This window comes from Eumetopias jubatus, unplaced genomic scaffold (assembly GCF_037043125.1).
Source record: "Eumetopias jubatus isolate StellerSeaLion01/CBP00866 unplaced genomic scaffold, mEumJub1_p1.0 scaffold_10, whole genome shotgun sequence".
NCBI lineage: Eukaryota > Metazoa > Chordata > Mammalia > Carnivora > Otariidae > Eumetopias > Eumetopias jubatus.
Window position 1 is genome coordinate 101,511,555 of NW_028274816.1, and position 21,923 is coordinate 101,533,477.

At 53.5% G+C, this 21,923-nt stretch overlaps 2 protein-coding genes and 1 long non-coding RNA gene across 6 annotated transcripts; 1 reads left to right on the plus strand and 2 right to left on the minus strand.

Moving 5' to 3' along the window:
• Positions 1 to 69: 69 nt before the first annotated feature.
• LOC114203926 (uncharacterized) lies at positions 70 to 11,650 on the plus strand. 4 transcript variants are annotated; one of them, XR_015769328.1, is made up of 4 exons: positions 70 to 2,373; positions 6,260 to 8,084; positions 8,367 to 9,102; positions 10,991 to 11,650. It is a non-coding gene; the product is annotated as an uncharacterized LOC114203926 (long non-coding RNA). The 4 variants fall into 4 exon arrangements; XR_015769329.1 differs by lacking the exon at positions 70 to 2,373 and adding an exon at positions 2,592 to 4,883; XR_015769330.1 differs by lacking the exon at positions 70 to 2,373 and having other exon boundaries at positions 6,153 to 7,397; positions 7,943 to 8,084.
• Positions 575 to 7,955, minus strand: LOC114203925 (amine oxidase [copper-containing] 3-like). Its single transcript, XM_088028259.1, is given in 5 exon segments — positions 575 to 860; positions 862 to 1,161; positions 1,407 to 1,537; positions 2,253 to 2,537; positions 6,335 to 7,955. Coding segments are annotated over 5 exon segments (2,511 nt in total). The 3' UTR covers positions 575 to 686.
• A 3,427-nt stretch (positions 11,651 to 15,077) lies between the features above and the next one.
• On the minus strand, positions 15,078 to 21,600 carry LOC114204165 (amine oxidase [copper-containing] 3). Its single transcript, XM_028097344.2, has 4 exons — positions 19,952 to 21,600; positions 18,237 to 18,522; positions 17,694 to 17,823; positions 15,078 to 16,967 (listed from the first exon to the last, which is right to left on the minus strand). Exons 1-4 carry the CDS (start codon positions 21,549 to 21,551, stop codon positions 16,692 to 16,694), a joined length of 2,292 nt encoding a protein of 763 aa, XP_027953145.2. The 5' UTR covers positions 21,552 to 21,600; the 3' UTR covers positions 15,078 to 16,691.
• Between the last annotated feature and the right edge of the window lie 323 nt (positions 21,601 to 21,923).

A 21,923-nucleotide genomic window follows, 5' to 3' on the forward strand; every position in this document is an offset into this window, starting at 1 on the left:
CTCTGAAAAACAAACTGAGAGTTCTCGAGGGGAGGGGGGTGGGGGGATGGGTTAGCCTGGTGATGGGTATTAAAGAGGGCACGTTCTGTGTGGAGCACTGGGTGTTATGCACAAACAATGAATCATGGAACACTACATCAAGAACTAATGATGTAATGTATGATGATTAACATAACAATAAAAAAATTTAAAAAAAGAAACATGATGCTGAGGGAAAGAAGCCAATCACAGAAGGCCACGTACTGTACGAATCTATTTATACGAAATGTCCAGCATATCAGCAAATCTATAGTGACAGAAAGACAAGTGGTTGCCTAGAGCCGGGAAGGGGTTGGAGGGGAAAGAGAGAGTGAGTGCTAACAGGTCCCGGGTTTCTTTCTCAGATGATGAGAACACTCTGAAATTGGATAGGGGTGACAGTTGCACAACTCTGTAAATATATTAAAAACCCCTAACTTGTACATATTAAAAGGGTGGATTTAATGGCATGCGAATCATATCTTGTTAAAAAAAAAAAGGTAAGATTAAAAAACTGTTAGAAGAAACACGAATCTTCTGGGAAAACTTGGCCATCAGTCCGGGCTTCAGCTGGCCATTCTTCTCTGTGGGACGGGAACCCAGCGGGTCTGGGGTCAACAAAGCTGAGTCATGTCTCTGCCCCTCCCCCAGGGCCAGGCATCACAGGCTCAGGACGCTCCCAGCAGGGAGGGGGTGTCAGGGAGGGCGACAGAGAGGGGGCCTGGGGAGAAGGGGAGGCAGGGAGCCTTGGGGTGGAAGGAAGGAAGAGAAGAGGGCGCCAGGCCGCCTGGCCCAGCACCTACCGCTCCCCTCCCCACGCACCCTGGCCCTGGGGCCCCTGACCATATTTCCCGTCCCGGGGACCCCCTAGTTGTGAGAGAAGCCCCCATGGGAGAAGGCAGGGAGGTCTGGGGCACAGGCAGCAGCCTGGGGAAGGCAAGCCAGGGGGTTGGCCTCGCAGGCCCCGGCATCCTGGTCCTCCCGGAAATAGACCGAGTCCGCAGACTCGAAGGAGGGGTCCTGGTCAAAGAAGTTGTAGGGTCGGAGGAAGAAGCCCACACCATTCCCCACCGTCACCGTGTTGGGAACGTCTTCTGCGTGTGGGATGTGCAGGAAACCAGCCGTCGCCCAGGCCACCAAGTCCTGGCAGGGGAGAAAAAAGAGGGTCCTGAGGCCTGGCTTTGTGAGGGACAGGCCCGCCTCCTCCAGCAGCCTCGGGTGTGAGGATTCCCCTTGCCAGCCCAGGAAGAATATGAAATCACAAAGCTTTCTTTCTTGGTAGGTCCTAAAGACCCCCAAGGAATGTGGCTTTAGGAGTGAACAAGGTGGCTCATCCTTGCTTCCTTTGCCTCCCCCTCTTGCTTCCACCTCCTCCACGGTCAATGGACCTCTCCAGCAATGGTCTCATTGTTGATGAAGTCAGCGAAGTCCACAGTGGGAGTCCAAGGGTCGTTCAAATTGTAGATGCTGGTGCTGCTTCGCTCCGCCTCCTTCCGCTGGGTCACCGCCAGATGGTACCCCATAGGAGATTTGGATTCGATCACGAGGTCACCAAGCTGTCCTACTGCCCGAAGCCGCACGGAAGAGGGAACACAAAGGGGAAATGAGCACAAAGGTCTCGCGGTGTCGAGCCTCATTTTCATTCTCTGTACACTTGTTCTCTTTCTGTCTCTCTGTCCCATAGAGTTCCTGAGTTTGTCCCATATCCTGTATTACCAACGTCCACCGGCCCACTGTTCAGACCTCAGATAGGAATGTCATCCTCACGCGTCCATCCAGATCTGAGCCCGCACCGTGGACGCATGTGTGTAGATGTGGCCTGATTCCCATTTTCAGTCCATTCCAGGATGTCAAATGCCTGGATGTTAGGGCACGTTCCCTCAGATCCGTGTTCCTCTCTTACTCTTTGTTTTCTCCTCCAACTTTTATTGTGAACATTTTAAACGTGCAGAAAAGTTGAAAGAATGGCCCAGTGAACACCCATGAACCCACAACCTAGATTCCACCTTCAACATCTTATTATATTTGAGTCAGCATGGAGTTCTCCATCTATCCGTCCATCCAGTAGGCTTCATTTGGAGTGGCATTAAGACTGTGGCCTCAGGAATGTGTGTGTGTGTGTGTGATTGTGTGTGTGCATGCACACCCACGGGAGATTGGGGCCAAGTAGCTTCTCAGCAACATGGGCCCTTCTTACAGTCCACCTCCTCCAGCGCTGACACCCGCCACTCACCTCCCCCAGCTGAAGGCTCTCTCCAAGGAGCTGTTCTGCGGCAGCGGCTCCCCAGCAAAGCTGAGCAGCTGGATGCGGTAGCCCCGCGGGTGACCCCACTTGTTGCTGTGGTTGCTGGCCAGGTACACGTAGTGGGGGAGGGCGCCTCCCAGGGGGAAGGCGGCCTGCTCCTCGGTCTCCAGCAGCTTCCGGGTCACCTGCAGCCTCTGCATCTGGTGCTCGGGGCTCCAGGGTACCGCCGTGGGGACATAGGTCATGTCCTCAGCCCAGACCCAGTTCTCCAGTCCTGCGGGGAGGGCGGGGTGGGGTGGAGGCGGTGGGGGGAGGGAGGGCTGGTAATGCAGCTGCCCTGTCCCCTCTGGACTCTGTCCCTGCTCCGCCACTCACCGCTTCAGAGTGGGGCCAAGGAGAAACCCAGAATGGAGTGTGTCCCTGCTTCCCTTCCCTCCACCCAAGATATCCCTGATCCAGAGATTTGGAGAAGGTCTTTCTGCCTAATGTCATCTCTGGTAATAATGCTGGATGCCTTGTGACTGGGCCTTCACTGACGTCCTCTCTTTGAGGGCCTGCAAGGGAGGATGGTTGACCTGAAGTTGGAGCAGCCTAGCAGGCAATGTGCAGTCAGATTCCTTCTGACCCTATGCCTCATGTCTGAAGCCCTATAGCGTCACCAGAACTGCCTTATCATGAACATAGGAACAGTGGTTGCTCACCTTCACTCCTCAAGGAGCTCTGCACCGCAGGGCACTGAGGCTTTACTTGCACTGCAGCCTTATAAAGGAGGAACTACACCTGTGCCCATTGTACAGATGGGACAACTGAGGCTTAGAGAATTTAAGTAACGTGCTCTGGCTTGTCACCAAGGGTATGTGGTTACCATGATGGTGGTGCTGGCGACCCCAGTCTTACTCTGGGGTCTGCACTGCCCACACAGTGGCACACGCAGGAGAGCCACATTGAGGGGGCACACTCCATGCAGACAGCAGGGGTGCAGGCCAGAGGGAAGGAAAATCGGAGCCAGGGCCCGATGCTGCCAGAGCTTTGTGGTGCTTCCTATCATCTGGGGTTTGGCAAGGAATTAAGAACAGGGCCAAAGGCACGGTCTGTTCCTTGAACTCTGGGAATTTTGAATGATTTTTATCAGAATCTCACTAGGTACCCTATTAGGAGTCAACTTAAGGGATCTGAGACCAAAGAGCAATAAACGAACACAAGCCAAAGCAGAGAGCAGAGACTGATGAAGCAGACTCCCTCTTTCCTTTTGTGGATTCACTGACCCTCCGTCCACACCCCAGGGTTTCTACCCATAGGTGACAATTAAAGGCCAACAGTTCTTTCCGGAACATCCACACAGTGGGCTCATATGGACAACAATGACAGCAACAATGGCTAATACTTCTCACTACTTGTCAGGCACGGTTCAAAGAGTTTGAAGAGACGTCCTCGCTTAGGTACAGAGATAAAGAGAGATGTGTGTGTCAGGTGGAATACATATGCATCTTTTCTAGTTAAGTCCAATGAGTGAGCCTAAAAGCAATGATGTCCCATTGCTAATGAGCACTCCTGGTACCCTGGGCTTGGTTTCTAAAGAGTATCCTCCAGTAAAAAGGAACCAGAGCTCCTTGGAGAGGGGGTTGGATTCCAGGGCTGGAGCAGGGAAAATACAAGATCAAATTGGAATATCCTGGGGCGCCTGGGTGGCTCAGTCAGTTAGGCATCTGTCTTTGGCTCAGGTCATGATCTCAGGGTCCTGGAATTGAGCCCTGCATCGGGCTCCCTGCTCAGCGGGGATTCTGCTTCTCCCTCTCCTTCTGCCTCTCCCCCTGCTTGTGCTCTGTCTCTCTCTCTCAGGTGAATAAAAAAAAATTGGAACATCCTGTGGTGCCAAAAAGAAAGAAGCACTCCAAAAAGGATGGAGGCATATCGAAAGGACACAAGAACCAACTGGAAGCATCTCCCAATGACCAATATTGGAACAGTGCAAGGAACAGAATAAATAACACTGCTGGGTTGTAAACCTTAGGATAAAATAAATATCCATGAATCAATGCAGTTATGAATAATTACATGCATAAATCAATGTAAAAGGAGGATAACTTTTCCTTTGGAGAATTCTAATTAATCCATGTATAAAGAATAAAGAAAAAAATTGAGATGACCAGTAGGGAAATATTGCAGTAATAATTCTTGCAAAAAAAAAAAAAAGTCTACCAACAGATGCTAAAAATCAGTGGGCAAGAATTTAAGAAGAAAAGAAATAGGATATTTGCATAGCATCACAGTAATTGCCCCAAGATATTGATTAACTGCAAATGGAAAAATGCTAGCTTTTTTAAAAAGATTTTATTTATTTATTTATTTATTTATTTATTTATTTGACAGAGAGAGAGAGAGAGAGAGAGAGAGCACAGCAGGGGGAACTGACAGACAGAGGGAGAGGGAGAAGCAGGCTTCCTGCTGAGCAGAGAGCCCAAAGTGGGGCTTGATCCCAGGACCCTGGGCTCATGACCCAAGCTGAAGACAGACACTTAACTGACTGAGCCACCCAGGTGCCCTGGAAAAGTAGTAACTTGTGCAATGGAGAAAGCCAGAAGACACCATCTTAACCAAGTTCTTGAGGTCAACATCTCTGGTAATAAGACATCTCAACCTCATGTACCCCTTGATATTATGCACTGCGAAGGGCATAATGTCATTTCTCTGGTTTTCTTGCAAAAAAAAAGAAGTACAATCTCAATCTAATCATGAGAAAATAACAGAGAAATCCGATTTGAAAGATGCTGTATAAAATAATGACCCAAATCTTCCTTAGTGTCAAGGTCATGAAAGACAAGAAAAGCCTAAGGAGCTGTCATAGATTGGAGGAAACTAAGGAGAAAAGTTACCTAAATGCAGTGTGGGATCCTGGATTAGATCCTGGAACAGAAAAAGAAAGTTAATGAAAGAACTAATGAAACTCTAATAAGGTCTGTAGTTTAGTTAATAGTACTGTAATAATGTTAATCTCCTGGTTTTGATTGCCATACTGTGGTTGTGTAAGATGTTAACATTAGGGGGAACTGGGTGAAGGGTATATGGGAACTGGACAACGTTTGCAACTTTTCTTAAGTCTAAAATTATTTCAAAAGAGAAAGCGTTTTGGGGGCACCAGACTGGCTCAGTCGGAAAAGCAAGCAACTCTCAATCTTGGGGTTGTGAGTTCGAGTCCCATGCTGGGTGTAGAGATTATTGAAAGAAAGAAAGAATTTTTTTTTTTTTAAAGAGAAAGCATTTTAAAGTACTCATCATTAATCCTCAAATAGTCTTACTAAGAATGCACTGTTACACCATTTTTACACTTGGGTAAAGTGAGGCACAGAGCAGTTAAACATAAAAGTGTTTCTATCATACACATTTTTCAAGGCACTCCACATGTTCTCCACTCCTCTGTTAGAATGTAAGCCTCTTGAGAGTAGGGATGTTGTTTCTTTTGTTAAATTGCATTAATGCAGTGATTGGCACAAATATGCATTCATGGGGAGCCTGGGTGGCCAGTCAGTTAGGCGTCCGACTCTTGATTTCAGTTTAGGTCATGATCTCAGAGTCATGAGACGGAGCTCCACATTGGGCTCCGTTCCTGGTGTAGAACCGGCATAAGATTCTCTCTCTTTCCCTCTGCCCCTCCCCCTGCTCCCTCTCTCTAAAAAAGAGAAAACGGATTTAGTAACTGTTGCTTGCATGAATGATATGCAGTTATCTGAAAAAACAGAGGTGGCAAAATATATGTATGTTATGAATCAAATTTGGTAATAAAAATTTGAAATATTTATATCAGTATGTCATATTTACAGATGGTATACAATATAACAAATGTTATAATTTATTAAATATTGCAGATGCCATATTTTAAAATATGGAAGAATTTTATTTTTAAGTATGCAAGAATAACCGATCTGCTAAGGATGAAAATCTCTGTGGAATCCGACTTTCAACTTTACTTCATATGTTTTTATATTTTTAATGTTTCAGTGACAGTTCTTAAAGCTAGGCATGGAGACCTCAGCCCCCTCTGCGGGAATCCTTGCTTCCCCAGGGATGTCTTACCTCCTACATCCAGATCCACCTTGAAGTGGGTGTGCACGGTGCCCAGCGTGTGCTCCCCAACCTGGTTCCCGTACCTTCGGGCGGCGCCAAAGAGGAATGCTGAGCTGATGTAGCCGGTGGCGTGGAATCGGACTTCTATGGCCCCACTGGAATGGAAGACCATATCCCACAGGTAGTCATAATTGAGCAAGGTCGACACAGATCTGACCACCAGCACTGTCTCTACAAGGCCCCCAAAATAATGGGAGTAGAAATTTGAGTGGTGTCGCCTCAGGGGGAGGCCCTGGTTCTGTTCAAACACACAAATGGCATCACGTATTGTCTTGGGGGTGTGGGATTCCAGAAGGAAGTGCCAGTCCACGTAGGTGGCCAGGTAGGGGCAGTCCACCCCCCGGGTCAGGGGAGTGGAGTACTTGCCCATGCCAAAGCTGCCATCCATATAGCGGGTCAGCATTGCTGCAGGGGAATTTCCACCATAGACGACCAAGGCCTCCTGGAAGCTGATCTCATAAGCTAGTCGTTCTCCCCGGAAGCGGATGTCAAAGATCCTGGGGCCACTGAAAGCTCCAAGGCCAAAGGAGAAAGTCCACCACGAGGAGGTCACTCGACTCCCCTGGACACTGAAGCGGGGGCCCTGGGGATGGACCTGCAGAGGAGGAGCCGGACCGGGAGGCCCCTTGGACTTGAGGGACCAGGACCCACCTGTGCCATTGTCTGGGATCAGCACCACGTTCACCAGGCCAGCCTCAAACTGGTCCTCCAGCTGGGCCAAACTCTCGTAGTAGCGGCCTTGAAAGAACACCTTCTGGATGGCCCAGCGGGCAGGGTCCAGAGCCTTGTGGTCTACCAGCAACTCCAACCCCACGGGGTGCAGGAAGAACCCAGCCCCTGAGGCGTTGTAGTAGAGGCCAAACCAGGCGGCCCGGTCCCCTGACTGCAAGCCTCGGGGGGCCGTGGGCATCGTCACCAGGTTCTGTCCTTGGCGCTTATAGAAGCAGCAGTGGTGCAGGAGCCCAGCAGCCTGGGGCAGCTCTCTGTCGAAGATCAGCTGGTTTATGTCCAGGTACTCTCGCATCAGCACGGGGCGGCGGTGGTAGGGCAGGGGGCCCCCGTGACACTCCACCGTCACATCCCGCAGGTAGGAGGGCCGGGGCAGTGGCCCCACCACCAGCTCACTCACGTTGGGCTGGGGTTGTCCGCCAAAGAAGACGATGGCCAGTGCCTCCCGGGCAGGTGGGGGGCTCCCCCTGTCCAGGTGGGCCAGGGCTGCGGCCTTGGGGGGCAGGTGCAGCTCCACCGAGAAGACGCAGTTGTCCGAGGGGCGGGCCTGGGCTGCATCCACCAGGCCTGGCCCTAGCTGCCGGGTCAGGAAGCTCATCACGGCTGTCAGCTCCTCTCGGCTCAGGTCTGCAAACGGCTGGCTCTGGCCGGGGTGTGTCCCGGGCTGGGCACTGGGGGACACGGAGGGGCAGCAGGGAGGCTGGCCGGGTTTACATTCCCTCTCCACTCCTTTCTCACTCCCGCCATCACCCATGGCCGTCACCAGCACACTACACAGGGACAAAATAATGAAGATAGCCATAGTTAAATCTCCTGGATGGTCCTTAGGCTCCTGAATCATTATGCAGAATGGGAAATAGAAAGATAAAAGACAGACAGGACCTGGGTGCAGGACGTCTCTTTGAGTCTCTGGAGTTTCCTGCTCTCTGAGAGGTGCCGCTGGGCAAGAGGCATGATGGGCACATTGAAGGTAAGCAGCCAAGGGCAGATGGTTGGGCGGGGGTGGGGCTGGAGCTGGAGGGGTCAGGGGTCAGGCCAAACTCAGGAGGTGGGGCTGAAGTAGGAACCTGGACTTTAAGTGGCCCATGTAATCCTCTGCCCTCTTGTTCCAAATCAAACACTCAGGGTCAGGGTTGGGGAACCAAGTTGGAGGAAGGGTAGGTTTTGGAAATAACACAGCTGGAGGGAGGCAAGAGGAAGAAGGAACTGGGACAGAAAGGGACTGTCCGTGGGTTCTTCCTCCACCCTGCAGATGGATCCTTTCTCTTGGCTGCGAGGCCGCAAGCGAAACTCACCTGCCCACACCTCTCCAGTGGGGTCCCCCCCTTCCCTCCAGGCTCTGCTTCTCATCACTCTCTCCGACTCCTCAGCAGCCATCAGCCAGAGCCCTGTCGGCGGGCTCCAGCTTGGAGAGTAATGCTGAGAACACAAAGCACCTGGGAGGAGTTGGGAGGCTGAAGGGCTGAGCCAGATCTACAGTGGGGAGGCTCTGAGCACCCTAGATCACTGGAGGGGAGTAGACAGGGTGGGGAGCCAGTCAGAAATTGGGGCGGTGGGGGGCAGGTGCAGAGTGTAACAGAAATCCCTTGTCTCCCCTTTAAGCAGGACTGATGGGCCAGGTCTGAGGTCAGGGGGCTTGGAAAACTGGCTGTGGAATTAACTTAGCAGCCCACAGCCCTCAACTCCAGGAAACCCTCCACTGAAATGTTGCAGAAGCAGAGAGCGAAGCCACCTCCCATTCTCTGCCAGGTGACCTGTAAGAGGCCACCCTCATCTGGACGGCCAGGTCCTGAGGGGAATAAGGAGAGACTGAGGGTTCCACGGAGGGGACATGCTTCCCTCGTGAGCCTGGGGGAGAATCCTTTCCAATGTGGACCTGCCCAGGAAGATTTGCCTGGGAAGACGTTAGTTGGACCTTGCAGGCAGAATGCGTTCGTGGGACAGAAAGAGGAAAGACATGACGGCCAAAGGAAACAGAAGGTGCAAAGGTAAAGAAACTCAAAACAGCCCAGCATGGGCAGGAAACAGCCAAAAGGTCGGTGTATTGGGTGTGAGGTGGGGACAAAATGGGGGGCAGAAGAGGTAGGATCAGGAAGTTTTGTGCGGTACCCGTTTCAAGCAAGGTTGTAATTGCGGGTAGGCAGTGAGGCGTCTCAGAACCTGGGAGAGTTAAACCAGGTAAATCGATAACAAAAAAGGCAGGTTATCCAGAAACATTAATACATCCAGCTGTAGTTTTGTTTTTGTTTTTAAAGATAGTATCTTTAAGTAATCTCTGCAATGTGGGGCTCGAACTCGCAACCCCAAGATCCAGAGGCACTTGTTCCACCCAGTGAGCCAGCCCGGCGCCCTGCATTCAGCTGTATTTTGATATGGAAACTCAAAGGGTTTTCCTTTCCCTTGTTCTTTAATGTGGTAGGGGTACTGGCGCCCATTCCAAAGTGGTGCAAAAGGCAGGGCCCTCCATCCCATAATAACTCCCCCCTTGCTGATCTGGTTTCAGACTCTGCAGAAGCTCTTTGTGGAAAAAAAGCATTTTAAATATACTTTTTAAAAGATTTTATTTATTTATTTGACAGAGAGAGACATAGCGAGAGAGGGAACACAAGCAGGGGCAGTGGGAGAGGGAGAAGCAGGCTTCCCGCCGAGCAGGGAGCCCGACGCGGGGCTCGATCCCAGGACCCTGGGACCATGACCTGAGCCGAAGGCAGACGCTTAACTGATTGAGCCACCCAGGCGCCCCAGCATTTTAAATATTTCTAATTTTAAAAATGTTCTGAAAACACTTTGATGAACAAACACAAAATGTCTGGTAAACAATCTAGAAAACATAAAGGAATATACTGTGACAAATGTACTTCCTTTTCGTCCCTCAGGTCCGAGGGACGCAGAAACGAGCCCTTTAACCAGTACCCCGTGGGTCATCCAGGGCTACTGTGGGGTGAGAGGAAAAGGAGGGAATAGGGCTTTGGCACAGGAGAAAGTGGGTGTGGGTCAACGCCCAGGGCAGGTCCCCCCTCCCATCACCACCCTAGCGAGGCTGGCCTCAGGGCCGCAGAAAGTGAACCTGATAGCCGTGACGGCTGTCACCTGAAGACTAGCTGACCACCACCCCCAAATCCCAGACTACAGAGTCTTCCCTAACCCTGAAGATGAGCAGCCCCCAAATCATGCCCGCGAACCAGGTACCAGGGCACTGAGCTTGTTACCTGATATAGAAACATAAAGAAACATGACATTCAATCCCTACCCCAGGGTTGGGGAGCAGAATCCGCATCCAGGGCTCCCATCCACTGAGCAGTAACATGGAGACAAGGGACTGGAGAATTTCTTGCAGTCAGGACAGGGACAATAGATTACGACCACGACGGCAAGAAGGGGGTCATTGGAAACGGGCTGTGTGACATTTAGAATAAGAAGGACCAGAATCCTTTTTTTTTTTTTTTAACCACTGGCATTACAAGATACTGTCAATCTTTTTTCTTTTTTTAAGATTTTATTTATTTATTTAATAGAGAGAGAGAGCACACCCAAGCAGGGGGTAGCGGGAGAGGGAGAGGCAGGCTCCCCCCTGAGCAGGGAGCCTGATGCGGGGCTTGATCCCAGGACCCTGGGGTCATGACCTGAGCCAAAGGCAGACGCTTTAACTGACTGAGCCACCCGGGCACCAGATACTGTCAATCTTAAAATTCTTTTGACAATATTCATGTAAAAAAATAGTATCTCATTATTATTTTGTATTTACTATATTACTAGAGAGATTGAATATCTTTTCATATGTTCATTGGCTATTTGTATATCTTTTGCTAATTGCTTATTCATATTTTTTGTCCTACACACAAAGATAAAACATTTATTTTTCTGCTGGGCTTACAGGATTTTTTTCCTTCGGTGACCACAGTTCTTGGTCATGCCGCTTTGAAGAATGAAGAGGTAAACCAGATGAAGAGTGGTGGGCAGCAAAGCAAAGTTTCTTGAGTGACAGTAAAGTTTCTTGAGTGACAGTACAAAGCTCCCGAAGAGGGAGGGGACCTGAGAGGGTTGCCTAAGATGGACCAGGATCTAATGCCGAGACCTAGCCCTGGCCACAAGGCAGTGTGCCAGCCGGGGAACTCGAGTCCGGGCTCTTCGGGGAGTTACTGTCTCAGCTCCCAGCTAAGAACACACTGTTATGATGGCTCCCATTTCTCTAATCAGTGTTGCCAAGCAGAGGTCAACGTTCACTCCAGTAAGGTATCGCCAGGCTCTCACATGGGGAGGTGGGTCACCACTGGGGGAGAACCCTTTGCCTTGGCTGGTGGGGAAGCTGGTATATAAGAGAGGCCACCCCTGACCACCTTCTCTACGTGTCTTGCTGTCACATTATGCCCTCTGATATCGTTTCATTCAAATCTTCCCAACCGTCAGGCCCAAATACCCTAAAAACTTGCGGGAAAAGTGTCCCTTTTTGGAGAATTACTCAGGAGACAGGAACACGCACGCTGCTCCTCTCATTAGGTCATATTTCCCTTTGAATAAACGTGGCCCCGGCCTCTATGAATGGGATGAGTTGATCCCTGGGAGCCAGGGTCCACCCCCAGCCTGCAGGCTGAAGACTGGGCCCCAGAACATGGTATCTGAGCAGAGCTGCCACCCTAGAGGCCTTGAGTGGTCGACTGGGCCCACCTGGTCCCTCACAGGTCGAGCTCCTCTTGGATCTGCATTGTAGGGGGACAGCTCTGGCTATGGCGTGGGTATGGGTGGATGCTTGGGTATGGGACAGACTAGAGGCAGAGGGCCAGGGTGAGGCCAGCGACCTCGAGGACAGAGGAGAAGGCATGAGTCTGAGATGTTTAAGGGCAGAGGTGATGGGGCCAGGTGCCTGACTGGGTGTGGGTAGGTGAGAATGAGCACAGTGTCTTAGGTGACACAAAGGTTTCCTGTGACCTGATGGGCTTTTTACCAGAAAGGATGTACCTGAAGAGCAGCAAGTTTAAGGGAGAACCAACAAGGTTGAGTTTGAGGTGCTCATGGGAAGTCCCTGTATAGATGCCTAGAAATAGGGCCATTGGCTCTATGGGTCTTGGGCGTAGGAGAGGTGTTTTAAGCTAGAAATCCAGATGTGGGCCAACAACAAGTATTAGCAGTTAAAGTAAGAGAGGCTGAGATCACCTGGGGGGGACTTCTGGACAGAGAAGAGAGGAGACCCAAGACAGAGTCCTGGAAAATGCCAAGGTTTGGGGCTATGTGGGCTGGTGGTGGGGGGGCAGAGGTAAAGGAGCCATCGTGGAAGATTGTGAAGCAGCAAATACGGACAAGGAAGGTCAGAATGTGGGGAAGTCAAGACAGGAGAGAATTTCAAGAAGGGGGTAGGCAGTGTTGTCAAATGTCACTGAGAGGTCCAGAAAGGTAGGTGCCCGGAAAGGCCCATTGATTAGAAGTCACTGGTGACCTTTGTTGGGGCAGCGTCTGTGGATGTGGGCCAGCAGAGGGAGGGCAGTGGGTGGAGGAGTGATGGGGGTGGGGCACTCCTTGGAGGAAGGTGTTTTTGTGAAGGCACAGGCGGAGAGAAGACCCCCGCCCGGGAGATGCAGGGTCCCCGGGGAAGGCTTGGCAAGATGAGAGTCGAGAAGAGCCAGTCAAGAGGCAGAGAGGGAAAATACAAGCGGAGGAGCAGATAACTGAAGGAGAACCTTCTGGAAGGAGCCCGAAGGGTGGGGTTCCCCCTTAACCAGGTAAAGAGGCTGTGGAATTAATGAGCCCATCCTCATCGCCAAATCCAGTCAAAGAAGCCGTCAGGGGGGCGCCAGGTACTTTCTCTTTTATAGGGGTTTAATTTTTTCCAGACCCACTTTGTACCATGTGAAGTCTACAAGGATGATCTAACCAATTATCACATAACCACACCGACTTCAGAAGAGCCTGATTGTTCGGTGGGATTTTTTCTTCAGCAACTGACTTTCCCAAGTGATCCGTTAATTGAACTATAATAACTCTTCCATTCAGGAGGTAATGGGCTGCTGGGAGAAAGACCAGTCAGGGGCCAGAGATCCCACCTCATTTTCCCAGCAAGCTCGGCAGAAGGTGGGAGGAGAAAGGCATCCAGATGTGGGGTTCTGATCGGGGTGCTCTGAAACAGGGCCTCATGGGGCCAGACTCTCCACAGGAGTCGGCTGGGGGGGCCCTGCCACAGTTCAGGCCACCACCATTTCTTACTTCTGACTCACTGCCCATGGCCAGGTCTTCTGTCAGCTCCATTCTTTGTAGCTGGGCCAAAGGGAATGTCCTGAAAGGCAAATCTGACTCTTGTCACTCCTTGCCCCAAATCCTTTCATGACTCTGCATTTTTCTTTAGGGTAACCGTGGCTTACAAGAACATGCTTCGTCTGTCCCCTGCTTGTCCCTCCAGGCTTCCTTAGAGCCCATATGGCTATCAATGAACTTAAGTACTTGGATGGTGCCGCTTTGTCACCTCCGGCCTTTGATCATGCTGTTTCCCCAGCCTGGAAAATTCTCTCCCTTGTCCTCCTTGTCCCGAGTTTAGACATCGTGTCCCACAGGAAGCCTTCCACAGTCCCTAAGTTTGAGTCAGGAGCCCCTGCTCTTGTCCTCCTCTCTCCTCCCTGCAACTCTCCTTTCCTAGCCTCGCTCCTCCGAGGACAAAAATTGTGCGTCTTATTCACTAACGCATCCTAGTGCCTCGCATGTGCCTGGCCCTTAGAAGGCACACTATAAATCTTTGTTGGATGTATGAAGGAATCCTCTTGCACTTGGAGCTGGAGCACTTCCCAGGGGCTGCAGGAGGAGAGCAGAGGCAGGAGAACACATGTTGTGCTCCTTCCAGAACGTTCTAGTGTCTACATTCCTAGAGAAGTCCCAGCTATGCCCTCTGAGCTAAGCCTCAGGCTCTCCTTGTCCAGCTCCTGTTAGGGCAAGGGGCCCATGTCCTAAAGATTTTAGCTTTGGGGGCACTGGTTCCTTCAGAACTTAACATGCTTGGTAAGTATTCACTCCTATCACTGGATCACAAATGTGAGGCCAACACTCTAAGCTGGCCTCAGTGGTCTAAGGAAGAGACTAGGTTTGGGTAGGGGGCTGGGAATCCACCCCGCGGCCCTTCTGACCCCAGCTGGGCAGGCGTTCTAATGATCCACATGTCCCTCCTGCCTCCTCTCATTTGAGGCTGGAACATGTGGTGTCACCCCTGTGAGGAAATGTAAAGACACAACCACACACACAAGCTGGTGAGCATTCACACCCACTCACACATAAGACCGCGTACAAACACTCATGTTCTTTGGTGTGGACGTGGGTTTCAAGGTCATGAGATTCACGTGAGTGTGATGGGCTGGGGGGAGGGGCGGACACCAGCATTCCCGCCTTCCCTTTCCCCCAGCACTGACCACCGTGCGGCTGGTCATAAGAAGGAGCCATACGAGGTGGAAAACCGATCTGCTTGTGATAGAGAAAGTACTCAGGTCAGGGAGAGAGGAAGTACAAGGTCCGTATCGGAGTCACGGTTGGCCTTAGCATCCATGGCTTTTCTCCTCTGTCCCAGGCTTCAGTGGCTTCTCGCCCTCAATCTCCGTGTTCTGTCACTCTGGCTTCCAGCTCAGGCAGTGCCATAAATGAACCCGGCCCAGGCTCTCAGCAGGCAGAAGTCACCTCTCTCCATTGTTTCCCATTGTCCCCTCTTTTAAGAGACACAGAGAGGAAACAAGAGAGGGACAGAGATGGAGACAGGGAGAGAGAGAGAGAGAGCACGACCGAGGCTTAAGATTGTCTTCAGGGCTGGACAGGCAAGAGAAGTGCACAGGAGTTATCCACCAGAGGCCACATCCATTTCTCTGGGTCTCAGAGACTGACCAAATCGAGTCCCTGGGTCCATATTCATTCACTTTACTTTACCCCTACCCTCACCCCTTCTTAAAAGACTTGTCAGTAGCAAACCAACCAACCAACCAACAAGTCAGGTCCTGTTTGGGCCCATTTTTTATTTATTTTGAATAGGTAATACAGTCACATGGCTCAAATTTCAAAACACACAAAAGGGTATGGAGTGCTAAGTCTCCTCCTTCCTCTTTCCCCACCCCTCCCCAAAAGCAACCAGTATCACTGGTTTCTTCTGGATATGCATATATAGTAAATATGTATAGTTTCCTCCTTTCTACCACACAAAGGCAAAGTGCACCACACACACTTCCGTGCCTTGCCGTTTTCACTCAAAGATCTTTCCCTATTAGTACACACAGAGTACTCGAGTACTAGTACTCGAGTACTCTAGGACTCCAGTACTAGCTGGAGCTGCACAGCCCTGCGTTATAAGGCTGCGTAGGAGTTCAGTTAACCAATCCTCGAGGAAAGGATGTTTCTGTAGTTCCAATCTCTCACCATGGGCGCACCCGCCCCTCACCCAGAGCCCCTGAGAGACAGCATGGTGGGAGCCAGCCCCCAGCTCATTTGCGTGGCCACAAGTGGTGGCCACTGGAGTTCCAAGGTCTCAGAGCTTCCCACCGTTGGCGCCCCCCTGCCGTCCGTGTCCGCTGCTGCGGAGTCTGTGCGCTCACTGGTCACACACACGCCTGGCCCAGATGACCGCCCCTCATCACCCCGGTACCCACAGGTCCGCCTCAGATGCTAACTTGAGAGGCTGCCGTGAGACCGTCCTTTGCCAGAAAGTGCAAAGCAGGCGAATACAAAGCGGCCGAGGGGACTTGCGGGAATTACAGCCTGCCCCAGGACAGGGGTGGGGACAACTCCTACTCCAGTCTGTGACAGACACAGGGGGACAGACAGGGATTGTCCTCTCAAACCAGAGGTCCCTTGCATTTTGAGACTTCCATGGGCAGAGAGCCGGGAGAGGAGACCTAAATTAGAAATGAAGACGAGGGGAGCATCGGGACAGAGGCATATCCTCTCAGGCCTGGGAGGGAAATCCGAGGCTGTAAGAGCAGGTGGCGACAGGAGGCGGCGGAAGTAGGCAAGGGAAGGAAGAGGGAGAGGAGAAGTTGGGTAAGAGGAATGTGGGCTAAGGACCCCCTTCTAGCTCCTCCGTGGAGGCGTAGGCCTGGCAGGAGCCCTGCCCTGGAGCGTCTAGGGGACTAGCCCCAGTGCCGCAACACCATCCTCACCTTCCGAGGAAGGAACTGAGGAGGCTCAGGAGATGGGTTAAAAAACAACAGGGGAAAGCCGGAAAGCAAAAAAAAAAAAAAAAAAAACAACAAAAAAACAAAACCAGAAACAAAACCACAAAAAAACAGGAGTCTTCTGGGAAAAGCTTGGCCATCAGTCCGGGCTTCAGCTGGCCATTCTTCTCTGTGGGACGGGAACCCAGCGGGTCTGGGGTCAACAAAGCTGAGTCATGTCTCTGCCCCTCCCCCAGTGCCAGGCATCACAGGCTCAGGACGCTCCCAGCAGGGAGGGGGTGTCAGGGAGGGCGACAGAGAGGGGGCCTGGGGAGAAGGGGAGGCAGGGAGCCTTGGGGTGGAAGGAAGGAAGAGAAGAGGGCGCCAGGCCGCCTGGCCCAGCACCTACCGCTCCCCTCCCCACGCACCCTGGCCCTGGGGCCCCTGACCATATTTCCCGTCCCGGGGACCCCCTAGTTGTGAGAGAAGCCCCCATGGGAGAAGGCAGGGAGGTCTGGGGCACAGGCAGCAGCCTGGGGAAGGCAAGCCAGGGGGTTGGCCTCGCAGGCCCCGGCATCCTGGTCCTCCCGGAAATAGACCGAGTCCGCAGACTCGAAGGAGGGGTCCTGGTCAAAGAAGTTGTAGGGTCGGAGGAAGAAGCCCACACCATTCCCCACCGTCACCGTGTTGGGAACGTCTTCTGCGTGTGGGATGTGCAGGAAACCAGCTGTCACCCAGGCCACCAAGTCCTGGCAGGGGAGAAAAAAGAGGGTCCTGAGGCCTGGCTTTGTGAGGGACAGGCCCGCCTCCTCCAGCAGCCTTGGGTGTGAGGATTCCCCTTGCCAGCCCATTTTCCCTCAAAAGGATCTTAAGTCTTTAAGCAGTTTTTCCTACCGGCCCAGGAGTCAAAGCCCAGTAAATTTCATATCGGGAGCAAGCCCCACTTCCCTGTCCCAGCCAGGGCCCTCCATCTCTGACATTTCCCATCGCAGAGCCATCATACCCACCCCCAGAGGGATGACACCCAGAGGCGACTGCAGCTCGCCTCTCCCTCACTCTCCAGGAGTTCCCTACCAATCACTGAGACGAGGATGGAGCGGGGAGATCAGGGTTTAGGAGGCAGAAAAGGCTGACATTCAGAAATGAATCTTTCAGAGGTCAAGTCAGAAATGAGAGAAGCGGTAGACACAAGAGAGCTGGCCTTCCAGCCCTCCTCGAACCCTGGGGCCCGAAAAGGACAAAGTCCACGAAGCTAAGACTCAGAGCTGCAGGGTCTCCACGACAGGCTGGGGCCTCAGCCAGTGTCTGCAAAGGAGCTCCCAGCTAGGGAAGACTCCCTTAGGAAGTAAAGCACAGAAGGCAGGAGTCAGCTCCACCCCTCGGGAGGCCAGATGGGTTTCAGGGAACTTAAGAGAAGGTGGGGTTCATCTCTGTGCCCTGGTCTCCCGCCCGTGACCCTCCCACAGTCAGCTGACCTCTCCAGCGATGGTCTCGTTGTTAATGAAGTCAGCGAAGTCCACGGTGGGGGCCCAAGGGTCGTTCTGATTGTAGATGCTGGTGCTGCTTTGCTCCGCCTCCTTCCGCTGGGTCACCGCCAGATGGTACCTAGGGAGGCACTGGTCAGGCCTCCATGGTCACTAACCCCGTCCTGCTGCCTGATTGTGATGATGCAAGGGGGCCGAGGTCATGGACCTCGGGCTTCCCATGTCATTCACACAATGACCCTGGTGCCACCCGGGTGGGCCAGCCAACCTCCTTCCACATCCTTCTGTTCGTCCCCCTGCCATTTCACAGGATGGCCTCTCCCCCCATCCCAAATGGGGAAGGGTTCTCTGGCCTGGGCCTTAGCCCTGCACAGACAGCACAGGCCCAGGGCTGGTGTTTCAATAACCGGGAAGTCCTACGGGAGCCCTCACCTCTGCCCCAATACACTTCAAACTGAGTTCCCAGTTGTCCCTCCCAACGCACCCTTCCCTCTCCCTCCTCCCCCAGCTTCTCTCTGACACCCCGCCACTCACCTCCCCCAGCTGAAGGCTCTCTCCAAGGAGCTGTTCTGCGGCAGCGGCTCCCCAGCAAAGCTGAGCAGCTGGATGCGGTAGCCCCGCGGGTGACCCCACTTGTTGCTGTGGTTGCTGGCCAAGTACACGTAGTGGGGGAGGGCGCCTCCCAGGGGGAAGGCGGCCTGCTCCTCGGTCTCCAGCAGCTTCCGGGTCACCTGCAGCCTCTGCATCTGGTGCTCGGGGCTCCAGGGTACCGCCATGGGGACATAGGTCATGTCCTCAGCCCAGACCCAGTTCTCCAGTCCTGCGGGGCGGGCGGGGGTGGGGTGGGGTGGAGGCAGGTGGGGGGAGGGAGGGCTGGTAATGCAGCTGCCCTGTCCCCTCTGGACTCTGTCCCTGCCCCGCCACTCACCGCTTCAGAGTGGGGCCAAGGAGAAACCCAGAATGGAGTGTGTCCCTGCTTCCCTTCCCTCTCCCTAAGCTATGCCTGGTCTTTCGGCCAAAGCTGTTGACCTGTAAGGTATTTCTTCAGGGACTTCATTCACTAACCCTTCGCACTTATTAGTGGAGAGGACTGGGCTCAGCCCTGGGAGGCACAGAGGAGTGAAGCCCCATCCCCTTCCTCCTGCTCTCCTGGAGGCTGCAGGAGGCAAAGCCCTGAGAGGCCAGCCACGTGAGAGGAGCACATTCAAGGTTCAAGGTCCAAGGTCAAGGATACAGGTGCAGGCAGGCAAAGGGGGCCTTCCTGGGTGCCTTTCAGCCTTGTCTCAGGAGATGTGAGCAGCAGAGATGACACGGCTGGGTGTTCCAGGCCGGGGGGGGGGGGTACAGGAGCAAAAGCAGGAAGCCTGACTAACCCGTGGGAGGGGCAGGGAGGGTGTGGGCATGGCTAAGGCGGCACTGGGGTGAGGCCAGGGAGCCGAAGGGCAGGCTGGAGCTGCACTCTGAGGAGAAGGGCCTTCTAGGAAAGCTGGGGCTAGACGGGGGAGCAAGCTGGCCCCTGGATCTGAGAGGAAGAGCGGAAGGGGCAGAGAGCAGACCGGCTCAGCAAGGCTCTGACATATCTCAGAGGTAGACCGGAAAACAAATGGGTGATCGACTCAATGTGGGGAAGGAAAGTGAGAAGACAGACTCCAAGACATCATGGATCTTTGGCTCTCTCTGTGACCACCAACCCCAGGAATTACCTGAACATTCCACAGCACCCACTCTACCCCCCTGCACTTAAGTGTGGGAAGAGCAGGGTTCACCTCCCCAGGAAATGTACAACCTGTGGGGTTCCGGGGCTGGCCTGTGTGCACCAGGGACGCGGCAGGAGGCACACAGGTCCTCCAAAACCTCGGCACCACAGGCCAGACCCAGAGAAATGAACTACAGAACAAATGGTCGCCTCCCTGAAGTGGGGCCTCTAGGAGAACAAGGGAGGAACGAGGGCAAAGGGGATCTCGTGAGCCCAGATCCTGCCTCCCCCCTGAGCTCTGCCATTTCTCAAGATTTTCTGATGAGGTCATGTGGAAGGAGGGAGGCAGCTCTGCACCCAGCAATGAGCTAGGATCCAAATAAAATGTAGCAGTCAACTTTCTCCCATCCAGCTAAAGAGGAAGTACAAAACTCCAAAACTGCAACTCATGCTCAACTCTTCCTTTCCTGGATAACTTCCATAAATCCCCAAGCAAATAGACAACTTTTCAGCCCCCTCTGCGGGAATCCTTGCTTCCCCAGGGATGTCTTACCTCCTACATCCAGATCCACCTTGAAGTGGGCGCTGTGGGTGTGCACGGTGCCCAGTGTGTGCTCCCCAACCTGGTTCCCGTACCTTCGGGCGGCACCAAAGAGGAATGCTGAGCTGATGTAGCCGGTGGCGTGGAATCGGACTTCTATGGCCCCACTGGAATGGAAGACCATATCCCACAGGTAGTCATAATTGAGCAAGGTCGACACAGATCTGACCACCAGCACTGTCTCTACAAGGCCCCCAAAATAATGGGAGTAGAAATTTGAGTGGTGTCGCCTCAGGGGGAGGCCCTGGTTCTGTTCAAACACACAAATGGCATCACGTATTGTCTTGGGGGTGTGGGATTCCAGAAGGAAGTGCCAGTCCACGTAGGTGGCCAGGTAGGGGCAGTCCACCCCCCGGGTCAGGGGAGTGGAGTACTTGCCCATGCCAAAGCTGCCATCCATATAGCGGGTCAGCATTGCTGCAGGGGAATTTCCACCATAGACGACCAAGGCCTCCTGGAAGCTGATCTCATAAGCTAGTCGTTCTCCCCGGAAGCGGATGTCAAAGATCCTGGGGCCACTGAAAGCTCCAAGGCCAAAGGAGAAAGTCCACCACGAGGAGGTCACTCGACTCCCCTGGACACTGAAGCGGGGGCCCTGGGGATGGACCTGCAGAGGAGGAGCCGGACCGGGAGGCCCCTTGGACTTGAGGGACCAGGACCCACCTGTGCCATTGTCTGGGATCAGCACCACGTTCACCAGGCCAGCCTCAAACTGGTCCTCCAGCTGGGCCAAACTCTCGTAGTAGCGGCCTTGAAAGAACACCTTCTGGATGGCCCAGCGGGCAGGGTCCAGAGCCTTGTGGTCTACCAGCAACTCCAACCCCACGGGGTGCAGGAAGAACCCAGCCCCTGAGACGTTGTAGTAGAGGCCAAACCAGGCGGCCCGGTCCCCTGACTGCAAGCCTCGGGGGGCCGTGGGCATCGTCACCAGGTTCTGTCCTTGGCGCTTATAGAAGCAGCAGTGGTGCAGGAGCCCAGCAGCCTGGGGCAGCTCTCTGTCGAAGATCAGCTGGTTTATGTCCAGGTACTCTCGCATCAGCACGGGGCGGCGGTGGTAGGGCAGGGGGCCCCCGTGACGCTCCACCGTCACATCCCGCAGGTAGGAGGGCCGGGGCAGTGGCCCCACCACCAGCTCACTCACGTTGGGCTGGGGTTGTCCGCCAAAGAAGACGATGGCCAGTGCCTCCCGGGCAGGTGGGGGGCTCCCCCTGTCCAGGTGGGCCAGGGCTGCGGCCTTGGGGGGCAGGTGCAGCTCCACCGAGAAGACGCAGTTGTCCGAGGGGCGGGCCTGGGCTGCATCCACCAGGCCTGGCCCTAGCTGCCGGGTCAGGAAGCTCATCACGGCCGTCAGCTCCTCTCGGCTCAGGTCTGCAAACAGCTGGCTCTGGCCGGGGTGTGTCCCGGGCTGGGCACTGGGGGACACGGAGGGGCAGCGGGGAGGCTGGCCGGGTTCACCCCCATCTCCTCCCCTGCCAGCTAGTAGGACACACACCAAGGCAAAAATGGTGATGACAGCTAGAGCAAGGAGCACCAGAGTGGTCTTCTGGTTCATTGTCCGTGAACAGCAGGACAGAGGACTGAACCAGAGTGGAGATGTGTGTTCTCAGGTCAGCAGAGTTAGGTCTCTCTTAGCTCCTATACGGGGGGTGGGGGGATCCTGGGCTCTGGCTGAGGTTCCCACTGTTCAGTCGCTCAGGATACTGAGGGTGGGGAGGGTGGGAAGGACACAGGAAGGCTGGGGAGGGGGCGGGGCAGGCAGGGCTTGCGGGGGCGGGCCCGAAGCAGGGCGGGAGTGATTTCCACAGACCTTACATGGCTTTGTCTTCCAGGCTCCAAATCAGACTCCGCTTTCTGGGTCAGGGTTGGAACTGGGGAGAGCTGGGGGAGGCAGAAGGAGAGTGGGATTTAAAAATAATGCAACTGT

Coding starts and splice junctions, on each gene's coding strand:
- LOC114204165 (XM_028097344.2), bottom strand. CDS start 21,551: ATGAACCAGAAGACCACTCTGGTGCTCCTTGCTCTAGCTGTCATCACC. Junction 17,824..18,236: donor AGAGCCTTCAGCTGGGGGAG/GTGAGTGGCGGG, acceptor GTGCCTCCCTAG/GTACCATCTGGCGGTGACCC. Junction 16,968..17,693: donor ACGAGACCATCGCTGGAGAG/GTCAGCTGACTG, acceptor CTCCCCTGCCAG/GACTTGGTGGCCTGGGTGAC.